This window comes from Mastomys coucha, unplaced genomic scaffold, assembly GCF_008632895.1.
Source record: "Mastomys coucha isolate ucsf_1 unplaced genomic scaffold, UCSF_Mcou_1 pScaffold11, whole genome shotgun sequence".
Classification (NCBI taxonomy): Eukaryota; Metazoa; Chordata; class Mammalia; order Rodentia; family Muridae; genus Mastomys; species Mastomys coucha.
In genome coordinates, this window is record NW_022196893.1 from 4,608,534 (window position 1) to 4,620,480 (window position 11,947).

The 11,947-nt window shown below is 54.0% G+C and overlaps 2 protein-coding genes across 9 annotated transcripts in view; one reads left to right on the forward strand and one right to left on the reverse strand.

Moving 5' to 3' along the window:
* The window catches only part of LOC116073759 (maestro heat-like repeat family member 5), an 81,829-nt gene extending 76,232 nt beyond the window's left edge, over positions 1–5,597 (reverse strand). For 4 of the 7 annotated variants that reach the window (XM_031345855.1, XM_031345830.1, XM_031345821.1 and 1 more), the window contains exon 1: positions 230–415. Coding sequence is in view for 6 of the 7 variants with exons in the window: in XM_031345830.1 (XP_031201690.1) it covers positions 230–309 (80 nt within the window). In the remaining variant the exon portion in view is untranslated. Of the gene's footprint in view, positions 1–229; positions 417–5,269 lie in introns of those variants that run through there. The other 3 variants (XM_031345845.1, XM_031345864.1, XM_031345839.1) reach the window with 2 other exon arrangements.
* Positions 489–9,180, forward strand: LOC116073785. Of its 2 annotated transcripts, none has more exons than XR_004111905.1 (3): positions 489–559; positions 5,611–5,736; positions 8,618–8,814. XR_004111905.1 is itself a non-coding variant. In XM_031345877.1 (3 exons), exons 2-3 carry the CDS (start codon positions 5,670–5,672, stop codon positions 9,159–9,161), a joined length of 528 nt encoding a protein of 175 aa, XP_031201737.1. In that variant the 5' UTR covers positions 5,028–5,101; positions 5,611–5,669; the 3' UTR covers positions 9,162–9,180. The 2 variants fall into 2 exon arrangements, 1 of the variants encoding a protein (XP_031201737.1); XM_031345877.1 differs by lacking the exon at positions 489–559 and adding an exon at positions 5,028–5,101 and having other exon boundaries at positions 8,701–9,180.
* The last annotated feature ends 2,767 nt before the right edge of the window (positions 9,181–11,947 follow it).

An 11,947-nucleotide genomic window follows, 5' to 3' on the forward strand; every position in this document is an offset into this window, starting at 1 on the left:
ATCTCTGGTCCTCACGAGCAGTTTCTGCCGTCTCCTCTCCTGGTAAGGATAGAGCTCGTGGTCCAGCTCCACACTCCTCCTATCACACTGAGAGCAGCAGCAACATAGGACCCACCCCATGTCCCTCTTAGCCTGCTCTTGGGGATGATACCCCTAGACATTGCGCCAGCATGGCCATCCCAGGTTGGGTGGCCTCTGGCTCTCCCATGTCTTCCAAGGCTGAACTGACCTGGGGTTGTGGGACATGGTTGATGAGGGCTTATCAATTGAGCTGTGGCTGTGAGATCTGTCAGAATGCTGCCCATCCATGTTGAGACTCAGAGCAGGACACCCACAGGTACCAGTTGTCAGCTCTATCTTCACCAACCGGCTAGCACTGTCCTGGGTACTGTCCCTTCGCTGGTGCCCTGACTGGCCCTGACCTCACCCTGAGGTCATAATGGCTCCAGTGTCCACAGCATCCTTCTAGAGACAGTGCTGTGGTGCCAGCGCTGTTTGAGGATCGTGGGCCAGGAATGTGTGCTTGGGTCTACACATGCATTGTGGACATGTGCCCCCAGTAAGGCTGCTTCATGTCTGTCTCTTGGTTCCTCACACCTCTGACACTCTTTGTAGCTTGTGGATGAGTGGACCATCTGCTATAGAAGTCCAGGTCCCTGTTGTGATAGTAGGGCCTAGGCTGGGGCTGTAACTGCTCTTGAGGGCTCCAGCTGTACACATGAGATGCTATGCTCTCCTGTCTGGGTGCTATTGCACAGACATGCCTGGCAAACATCCTCTCATAGATATGGCTCCTGGATTGAGGTCAGCTGAGGTTCCAAGTTTAGGGTGGGGCAAACTGCCCCACACCAAATTCAGCCTTTCCATTTACTGATCTTACGTCTCAGTGTCAGTCATCCAGCCTCTCTGTGCCTCAGTCTCCACTCCTGTGAAATGGGAGCATATCTACCATGCTTTTGGGGCTGCTCTGAGACCTAATGAGAGGATAGAGTACTTCAGTACAGTGTCTGGGCATGCTAGGGTCATCTTGGTTGTGGTGCCAAATGGTGGCCACCACCCCAGTCTAACAGTCTGTGAGAGATGGTAACAAATGCCAGCCTTGGCTGATGATGCTGAGTATCACCGTGCTCAGCCTCGAGCATTCCCGGGACTCACTTTCACTCACAAAGTGTGGGAGGCAAGGCAGGAAGCCAGGCCTCAAGGTGAGAGTGCAGCTGACCTGTAAGTTAGGGATATTAGGCTGAGGACCTGGGAAGTAGAGGGGATAGCGTGTGCAGACACCATGAGGGTTTGAGGTCTGCTTGTGTGGCACTGTGAAGACAAGTCTAAGGGTGGGGCCCCTGAGGAAGGCGGAGGGAGGAGCCAGGTGTGACCCATCAGGTGTCTGGGGTCACCACAGAGCTCTGACATATGAGACTGTGTGGATGACATCTGCAAAGGCCACTAGTCTGTGGAGGCAGTGGGCCTAGCTCTTCACAGCAGAGGCCCTGGAGACTGAGGACTGATCACCTTGGCTCCGGAGACTGCTATAAGTAGCTTTGACCTTGATCTGCAGTCCCCATGACTGCTCTAGCTCAGTTTCTCTGCCTAGGAGGAAAGGCAAGAGCTGGTAACCAAGTGAATGAGGCCCAAGGGCCCTCACCATTAGAGGGCACTCTAAGAGGGTACTGCTTGCAGCCAGAAAGAGTCCCTTAGCTGACTTAGAGATGGTTCACATCTTGATATTGTCAGTCCAGATTTCCCAATACCCATGAGCCCACAGGCCATGTGCTCTGTCTGAGGGGCAGAGTTGAAACCTAGGTTCGTTTAGGGTGGCGGGTCGCAGCATAGCTGGTGCTATGGCTTCTGTGAGTGTGTGGTGGCTCCTCGGGCCCTGATAACCATTTTTTCTTGCCTAGGGCCCTTGACCAAGGGTGTGTGGGAGCCAGCCCAGGAGGCTCTGAGTGATTCCTAAATTTTTAGGAATTTTGTGTGTTGGTTGCTAAATAAAGTCACAGGAAGCTTAAACAGATTATCTCAAGTCTCCACACATATCCCTTTCTGGGTTTGGAGCTCTGTCGCTGTCCTTATGCTAAGACCATTTTTCTTAGCTGTACACCATACCTGTGTGGGCGGGAAACTGTAATGGTAACTTTGCGTGAGTCACAGGCATACATGCTATGCATGAGAACCTGGATTCAGAAGTGCTCCTGGCTATACCAGGCTTGTGTTGGCCTGCCAGTGAACATCAAACATCTGCCAGACACAGGTGCCCTGTCAAGCAGGGGTTGCTTCTTCCTCATGCCTCCCAGAGGTCAGATGTACCCACTGTTCTGGTCTGGAATGAAATTCAGAGGGGACCATACATTGGTCACACAGCTGTTGGTGGCAGAAGCAGGATGCAAACTCAGGCCACTAAACAAGTCCAGTGTGGGACGAGGCCTCCTGGCCATCTGAGACCCTCTTTCCAGGCTCTCAATCTTCCCTCAGTGTGTCACCTGCCTGGCTCCTCCACTATGCAGCCAGTAGGTGGTGCTGTGGTCACAGACAGGACTGTCTTTGGGGGGGAGTGGGGGGGTGAGGAGGGGATGTGATGGTAGGACTCCACTGAGCCTGCCACCTTGTCCTGGAGCCTCTGTAGTGAGCTGCTTCCCTATAGCACCTTCCGCCATCCTAGGGCCAGCAGTAGGGTGGAGTCCAGCATCTTACCTCCTCAGGGTAGATGTGGGTGTTTTTCTCTTGGGCTTTACTACAAAACCCTTGCATACTTGCTTCCTAGCCAGAGGAACCTGACCCACTTCAGGGGAGCCCCTGGCTGCTCTCAGGCCCATCCGCTCCCAGCTCTCAGTGTCTAGCAATGCAGTTTTTTTTTCTTTCTTTTTCTTTTCCTTGCAACTCAGGAATCCAGGAATTTGGCTCCTTCCTAAGGAACCACAGTGCACCTTCCTAGCTCTTGCTGGCCTCTGAGAAGCCAGGCTTGGTTTTCTGAGTTCTAGGGCGGCAGATCCTTGAACTGTGCTGGGCCCAGCGGGTGAAGGATGGAGGAGCTGCATTGTTGACAGAGTGGCCAGGCATGGGTCTGCTCCCCTCTTCTCACCAACTCACACCCTCTGGAGACATCAACCTCAGGCTGGGAATTAACTGCAAGACCTTTATAAGAAAACCTAGGAAATGGAGGCTTGGCATTGGTCTCCCTGGCTAGGAAACCAAAAGCCCAGGGGAAGAAGGTAGACACAGATGGAGAAGACAGTGTCCAAGCAAAAACTACAGCAAAGTACAAGAAACAGTAAGACAAAAGGCAGTCCTCCCCTCTGCCCTGAGGACACCCCAGCCAGGGGAAGGTACTGGAAGTCATTTCTCTAATTATGATAAGATGTTACAGCCAAACAGTAAAAGAAAATGCTCAGGCTGGCGAGATGGCTCAGTGGGTAAGAGCACTGACTGCTCTTCCAAAGGTCCTGAGTTCAAATCCGAGCAACCACATGGTCGCTCACGACCACCTGTAATGAGATCTGACGCCCTCTTCTGGTGCGTCTGAAGACAGCTGCAGTGTACTTATGAAAACTAATAAACAAATCTTTGGGCCAGAGCGAGCAGGGTTGACCGGAGCAAGCGGGCTAGACTAGAGCGAGCAGAGGTCCTAAATATAATTCCCAACAACCACATGAAGGCTCACAACCGTCTGTACAGCTACCGCCGTGTACTCATATACATAAAAATAAATAAATACATCTTTAAAAAAAGAAAAGAAAACACTCAAGTCCACAGAGAAACCCCAGCGAAAGCAGAGCTGGACTGGGGTAACATTTTCCAGAGTGGACAGACACCTGTCCAGCAGCTTCAAGAACAGGTGCCTCCATCACTAGAAACCCAGGCGGTGTGCCCACGGCAAGCTGTCAGTTCTTCTTACCTGTCAGGGCAGACTACTGAAAAGCAAGACTTGGGGGATGTGGGAGAGGGGAATGCTCCTGCCTGGTGAGTGAAGTGTGTGACAGGGTGCAGCCAGTAAGGAAAGCAGTATGGAGGTTCCTCAGAAAATTAAAAATAGCACTGTCATATGATCTAGTAATCGCCCTTCTGGGCACACATCCAAAACCATCAAGATTAGGATCTCAGGATATGTCTGTCACTCCTCGTTTGCAGCCACCGCCACAAGGCCAGGGTGTGGGAGCCGCCTGTGTCCGTTTAGGATTGAATGGATGGAGGCACCCAGGGGATACCACCCAGCCTTTAACAAGAAGGAAAGCCGATGTCTTGCATGTGTGGCTGCTCCTGAAGACACTGTATTAAGTGAAAAGAGCTACCATGGCAGGCAATATGGCAGATCTCACTCCTACCATACTGTTGACTCCCAGCCACGGGGAGCGGTGGCTGGCAGGGCTGGGGAAGGATGAGGGCTACTGGTCCAAGACTTTAGGATATGGGCAGGGTAGCGCACTGATGTATCGCGGAGGGTGTAAGCCGATGTGCATGGGTCACAGAACCAAAGCACTGTTGGGGTGGAGTGTCATGAGTGGCCAGGAACCAGCATTTCCTAAGAGTTAGGGAAGTCAGGGGACCAACAGCCTGGCTGTGGCTGTTTGGGGACTGGGAAGCACTTCAGCCCTTTCACTATGACTGAATGGAATTGAAAGGTAGTGGTCTTAGTATGGGCTGTCTAGAGCAAGACACACTCCTTCCCAGGATGCATGAGGCCACAGACGTCAAGAGAAGGACTAATTCAGACAGGTGACTTCCCTTGAAGGCTCTGTGGGCTCAGAGGTACAAAGCAGACCAAAAGGGCCTCTTGAAGGAGGACAGAGAGATACCGGAAGGGCAAGATGGTGCTTGTCCTGCAGAGGATAGCAAGGCAGGAGATAGCAGGAGATGTGAAATGCAGATGTTTGGGGGATGGAGGATGATGGATAGGCTACTCTTCCACGAAGCTGCCCCCATTCTCCCACTGTAGCACTGCCGTATCAGTCAGCATGGCTGGGTAACAAATAGCCCCTGAGAGTGAACTTGCACACATGATGGTTAGAGGTTGGGTCTTCTCTCTTCCAGGCCCCAGACCCAACTACAAGCATGGACATTCACTTCTTCTGAGATTGTCTTGGTTCCTGGGCCTTCTTACAGCCTGCAGGCATGTGTGGAGGGGAGTGATAGCACCCAGCCTCTCTCAGGGATCATGGCTAGTTCCTGGACTAGGAGTGCTCAGGGAGGCACCACAGGAAGGCTATGCTACAGTGCTCAGAGCTCCTGACTTCAGGGAGCCCTGCTATCCACAGCAATCCCTGCTGGAGGTTCTTACCTTGTCATCCCCACATCCTTGATTCCCTCCGAGAGGGTGCTGTGTCCATGGGTTGGGGGTAGGGGAGGGCACAAGTCCACAGAGGCTTCCTGAAGCAGGAGACTTAGTTTGACTTAAGTCTGGGCTCGACTAGAGTTGCTGAAGCTAGGAGCTGCTGGTGGGGCTTCCAGGCTCTGGAAACAACCCTGCAGTGCCCATGACAGGGTACTGTGGCTGAGGGGGATCAAGTTCTCAGCAGCCCCATGGGCACAGGCTGGCATGTGAATACCAGATTGATCCCATCCCCCTTCCCATCCCCCCTCCAGATGGGGCCCCTTTAAACGCAAGGTTCTGTCTTCCAGAAGGAGCCTCCCAGTCTCCCGGCAGCCAAGTAAACAGAAGTGGGACCCTAGCTTCTGACATGGCTTCCCCTTGCTCTGGGGACCTCAGCCCCACTGGTCTGGCCCCGCCCCCTGTCACCACTCCAGGTGAGACACATGGGGAAGATGTCTGATGAGAAGTGTGTTTCTGTGTGTTGGGGGGCCGATAGAGAGGGGGTCCTGAGAATGTGGGAACAGGAAGCAGCATTCCAGCTATCTTCCAGAAAGTGGGGGTGGGGACCTGGCAGTGGAGGACTCCACTCTTTTCCTCTGAGTTCCTTCCTGCCCCACCCCCATCCTTTGCCAGCCTTGGGTGAGAGCAGACAGGACCTTCTTTGTTCTGGCCACACCTCCTTAAAACCCTCTAGAACCCCAGCCCTCCACCCTTGTGGGGACACCACCCTCTCTGATCACGGACTGTTTTCTTATCATCCTGCTGACTTCTTCCCTTCCCATGGCCCAGGCTTCTGGATTCATCTAGCTTGGCCCAGACCTGGTCAGCATGGTGACTACAGCTCCCCTACATCCATCTTTGGATTCTTCTCTGGTCTCCTCCCTTGAGGAAGCTCCTGCCCTACTTGGGGGAAACACACCCTCTGTTTTTAAGCCATCACCTCCCTGCACTTCCCGCTTTGTCTCGCCTCCCACCCAGCCAGCCTTCTCTTTCTCCTGTCTTTGATTGGCACTCCCTGCCCCAATGGTACCCCCTCTGTTGTCTCTGTCCTGTTAGCTGGAAGAAACAGGTCTTCACCCCCCCTTTTTTAACAGCTCACTGAAGGGTGCCTCCATCAGGCCAGGCCCCTGACTATTTTCTTGGTTGCCTGGTCTCTCTCCTAGCAACAGCTAGGTGCCTTCTCTCTGTGCCCCAGTTCCTGGCTATAAACCTCTCTCCCCATGACTTTGAAGCCATTGTAGGACTCAAGTACTTGCTCCCACACACTGATGCCTGGCTCTGTCCACCTTATCCATTCCCAGCCAAGGCCAGCTGCCCACCCTTCTCTCTGATACAGTCACGACCCTCAGGCAGAAGCATTGGCTGTCCTCAGCCATTACCACAGAGGCGGGAGGCTCTCTGTTCTCTCTCAACCTCACTTCTCTTGTAGCAACTGCCTGATTTCTCTGCTTCTCATTTATAACAAATCTTTGCCGCTGCCAAACCTTTCTCTCCCATTTGCTCTTGAAACCTGCTCTAATCAGGCTTAATTTCTGTACTTCCCTGAAGCAACTCAGGTCAAGGTCACTGATGTCCTCCACGATGCTAAGTCTGAGACCAGCTCTCAGGCCTCATTTGATGTGACCCACTGGCAGCACGTGACTCAGCCTGATCTGCTTCCAGAATCTCCCATACTGCTCCTACATCACTGTCTTCTCTTTGGTCTCTTCACTGGCTTCTCTGACCTGGCAAGGACAGATGTATGGCCCCAGACTTGGCTCTGGATCCTCTCTCTCTCTCTCCCTCCCTCCTCTCTCTTTCTCTCTTTCTCCTTCCTCCCTTCCCTCCTTCCCAGGTGATTTCATCCACTCTTTTGGCTCTAAACACCATCTCCCCAGGTCTGTCTCCAGCCAGCTGTGCTCTCCAACCCAACCCATCCCAAATCAAACTCTCCATGTTCTCTGGCCTCAGTTGCTCCTCTCTCACCTTTGCCCTGAGGTTTCCCTCCTCCACAGCGCTCCTACTCTACATCTCCCCATTGGCTAGCTTTAAGACATCTTCAGCAGCAGGGTTCTTCTCAGGGCTGTCCTGGTCCCAGCGGCTTCACCTGGACCAGAGGCAGCTGCCACTGCCCTCCCTACCGTACCTCTGTAACTGTACTCACCTGGGAACAAGGGCAGTCTGATAAAAATCACTCTCCATGCCCAGGGATGGGATGGAGTCACTGTCTCCTCTCCCAGGATCCACTGCAGCCCTCTTTTCTCCAAAGTTTGTTTCTACCAGCACCTTAGACGAACACCCACAGCGGCCCCTTCTGTGGCTGCACCCCACTCTGGTACTGAGTAGTAAGACAGGGACTTAGAAGGCAGCCGGGGAGACAGGATAGGCTGCAGGGATCGGGGCAGGGACTCCATTGGTCCTTTGAGCTGTAGACTGAAGGTGTGGCCCTGCAGTTCCTGCTCGTGCATCTCAAATCATCTGCAGGTTTGGCTTTCCTCACTGGGCTAGGTGGGTCACCCCCAGTTGGTCTCTCCTCCTGGCATAACACCCGTCATCCTGCCCAAGGTTCTGACTCAAGAAGGCATTTGTTTATCCATGAAGGTGGAAGAACGAGCTTTGCTGTCTGGCTCATGGCTATAGACAGTACCTAGCCCAGAGCCTGACTGACTGCACACAGCAGGTACTCAGTAGTGCACTATGTAAGAATAATAACAGAGGCCCCTAGGCATGGGTGTGGCACTGTGGGGGTTTATTGCAACCCTATGTCATGATTTTCCTGTCCTTAGACCTTTGCCTGTCGTGAAAACGGAATGTTGACCCCCATTGCATAGTGGGAGCCCACATATTTTCCAGTCTGAAACTGGGACTGGTCCCCATCGTGGGGACCAGCATTTGCTGTCATGCCAGCACCCCGTAGTATCTCCACCTGAGAGCTCCACTCTCATCCTTACTTCCTTCCTCCTCCTGGGAACCAAGCTGAAGACCCCAGGCCAGGCCCATAGTCTGCTGTATTCACAGCAGTCAGACTCCTGCCCCAGCTGCTGCTTGCCGCTACCTGCTGGGTGAATCCTGCTTATCCTGGCTTCCTGGCTAACTAGTCTCCTCCCTATCTTGAACTTTCTACCCAGCGGCCTGACTTTTTCATACTCTCAGGACCTTGTAGGCCTCCACAGTCTGTTGATGCTTTCCCTCAGGACAGTGGACAACTTCCCCTTGGCAGAGAGAGGAGACAGGAGGCAGGAGAGAGGTCAGGGATGGAGGCAGGTCCCCTTTAGGTGTTGAGAGAGGGCCCAGTTCTCACTCTCCAGCAGCCCTCACCTGTTTCTTCTGGCCCAGTGGCCTCTCCTTCCATGTCCCTCAGCCTCCCCGCGCCGGAGACAAGCGTGGGGCCCCCAAGCTGACTGTCGCGCCCGCCGCAGGTCCGGCTGCGCCCCCCGCGCCGCGCTTCCCCGACATCTATGGCGGCGACGCGCAGCTCTGGGAGGCGCATTTCCGCGGCATCGGGCGCGCCTACCGCGCTTTGGGTAAAGAGGACGACTTCGCTATCCGCGTGCTCACGGAGGACTTCACGCTACCTTTCCCGTTCGCCTGGCCGCCAGGCCCGGACCCAGCCACCGGGCCACTCTTCTACGACCCGCGGGACCGCGCGGGCTTCGACTTCCTGCTGCGCGGCCCCGGCGCGCCACCCCCAGCGCTGCTGCGACCCCTGCACGCTACGGCGCAGGCGGCCGAGCGCAAGCGGCGCCTGGAGCGCCTGGCGCTGAGCTATGCGGGCGCCGGCCGGCCACCCGGCTTGGTGCTGCTGGCTCCGGCCACCGCCGCCTTCCCTCCCGAAGCTGGCCGTCCTGCTTGGCGCGCCCTCCCCCGCGACAGCGAATAAAGCCTCTGCCTTTCCTGTCCCCGCGTCCGGCCTCGCCCTGCACTGTGCGCCAGGGAAGCTGGGGAGGGGGCGCGGGACACGATGCCTGTACGATCTCAACCGCCTAGTGAGTCTGAGTCAGATGGAAAAGGTGACCTCGGCAGGCTGTGAGGATGAGGTGTTCCCGGGGAAGGTGGCAAGTCAGGTCTCCACCCTCCAGTGGTCTCTCTTGCTCAGCGACAGGGTGGGAAGTTATAGGACCTCACCTGGTGTGGACTGCCTGGCCTTCAAGAGTAGCTGGATGCTGGCTGTCCTTGTACCTCACTCCCAAGGGCCACAGCGTCTCTGGTTTCTATGACAGCGCTAGGAATGCACAGGGATAGAGTGTAAGCGTGGAAAATATGGGAGAGGCAGTGTCAGGAAGGAGTTCTGACAATCTCCAGCCTGCCTCCCTCTCTGTCCCCTCCCAGAAAGATGTTATCTACTTCTCCCTTGAAAATCGGAGAGGATTTCCTGGAATGTGGCACATGTGACCTGGGCTTCCAGCTTGTCCCTATCTAGGTTGCAAATTTTAGGTCGAAGTCTGTGTCAACAGTAGGTGGACAGCAAGGAAGGACTGCCTAGCCCCGATGACCATGACGTCTCTACATCGTGTGATATCAAGCAGTAAGGCCGAGTGGCCTTTAGTGAAAGGACCAGGCTCCATGCATTTGGGGTCTTTGGGTTCCTGGTGTCCAGGAGCTGGTGGGCTGGAGGCCGGTTCTCCAACAACAGCATCTGGACTCAGAGATTTTACTTCTGTTTTTGTTTGTTTCTTCTAATACAGGAGTTATTTATAATTTCCCAGTGCTGGGAGAAAAAAAAAATTCCAAGTCTTGGCAGAACAACTTAGATGGAATGTTCACTTTAGGGGATGTGGTGGAGAAGCAGGGACAGGAGGAGGAAGAAAGAGGGGAAGAGGAGGAAAAAGAAAGAGGGGGAAGAGGAGGAGGAAGAGGAGGAGGAAGAGCATGGGGTGGGCACATCACAGCACCAAAGACAGCTTAGTGCTACAGAGGAGGGGATCTCTTCCTCCCCCTCGTCCACTGCACTGGCCTGAACTCCAACTTCTGCTTTAGGCTCCTCCTCACCTTGGGCATCTGTTCAACTCTACTGAGACGTCCAACAGCGTTGTTGTAACACTATCCAGCACTTGATTCCTAATGAGGCAGCATCCATCTTAACTGTGTGCTAGTGTTTGCCTGTCCATATGGTATATTAGCTGTTTAGGCTCCTTGAAAGCAGCCCACAGATGTGGAGGTTAGCCTCTAAACACAGGCACGGTATCAGGGAAGCCAGCTGAGCTAGGAAGGGGGCTGGAGGTAAGGCAGATCACGCAGTGGGCTACAGCCTTCTCAGGCCCCTACAAAAAAGGGAACCAAGCACCCTCCCCACAAGCCATGCTCCCAGGGACAGGAGGCTCACTGCCTCTTCATTGTGAGGAGCCCTCCAGGCCAGCCTGCCCTGTGGGGATGGAGTACACATTTCCTCTCTCACAGCAGCGATGGGGTCATTTTATGACTAGGGTATAATAATGAAAATTTGGGGGTTGGGCCTTTTGTGCTTTTAACCTCGCCTTTCTAGAAATTCATTTTCAAAGCAGTTTTCAAAAGCATGCGATTGAGAGCTCGGAGACAGACCCTTGGTCCAATCTGGGCCTATAAGGCACCAAGAGTCCCGAATGAGTTATCAAGTAGGGAATCAAATATCGTAAAAAGATGGCAGGAGAAATAATGGTGCAAACTCTGTTTCAAGCATCGTGGGAAAGCCTGTTGGAGGGGGTGGCACTTCAGCTAAGAAAGGGTAAGGGAGAGCCTGCCTTATAGGTAGGGAAAGGAAGCTGAAGACGGAGGAGACCACGTAGGCAAAGGCTAGGCAATCCCAGGGAAGGGCAGCAAGGGTCAAAGGTCCCAGCAGGAGTTCTGTCAGGCTGAAGAGACTGTGCTCAGGCAGGCTTCAACCACAGAAGGCATTGAGTGGTCAGGTAATTGGAATTGCCAGTAACACGAGCTTCAGGGAAGGTTTCTTCCGGAGCTCAGGGTTGTCAGGGAAGCCCTGCCTCCACAGCTCGCTGGCTGTGCCCTCACATTGGCCTCCTCACCAGGCTAGCTCAACTAACACACTGTCTACCTTCACCATCTCCCTGGCCACAGGCCACTGGCTTCTGAGAGCTGTTTCAGAAAGGACAGACACAGGTTTAGAAGCTGCAGGAACTTAAATGTGGCCCCATGGCGAATGCTTTTCCATGTTCCAGGCAGTGTCACACACCAGTTGACATTGGGCTGTGCTACCTAAATGAGTCCCTTTGTCAGGAGGGTAGGGAAATATTGGGCATGCCTTAGAGCCATGCTTCTAGGGACAGGAAGCCGGGCACTTAATCGCTGCCTCTCTAGAGGCCTGTCTACAGTGGGAAAAGTCAGAAAGGGTGATGGGAGCTGAGCCACAGCCAAGAAGTGTGGCCCTATGGCCAGCTTCTGCAGAATCTCCCATCTTCCCCTACACTCCCAGGGAAACATTCTGTCCCAAATAGCTACAGACCAGGGTCGTCTCTACCATCTGTGTAAAGCCCAGCCAAACATTTGCATATGTCAAGTGGTGTTGAGGCTGTGAAGGTAGAATCTACCTCTAGGAGCTCTGAGAGGAGGGCATGGTGGTAGGAAGGCCTGTACAACCCTTCCTGACCTCAGCTTCCCCTGCTCTCCTTGTTACACAGTCGAGGGCACTCACAGAGCTGGTTTTGCTATGGCCCCTGGCATAACTCTCCTTAT

Bases quoted from the DNA above. Each gene is read 5' to 3' on its own strand.
- LOC116073785 (XM_031345877.1), top strand. From the start codon at position 5,670: ATGGCTTCCCCTTGCTCTGGGGACCTCAGCCCCACTGGTCTGGCCCCG. The intron at 5,737-8,700 runs GTGAGACACATG...CGCCCGCCGCAG, and splicing joins GCCCCCTGTCACCACTCCAG to GTCCGGCTGCGCCCCCCGCG.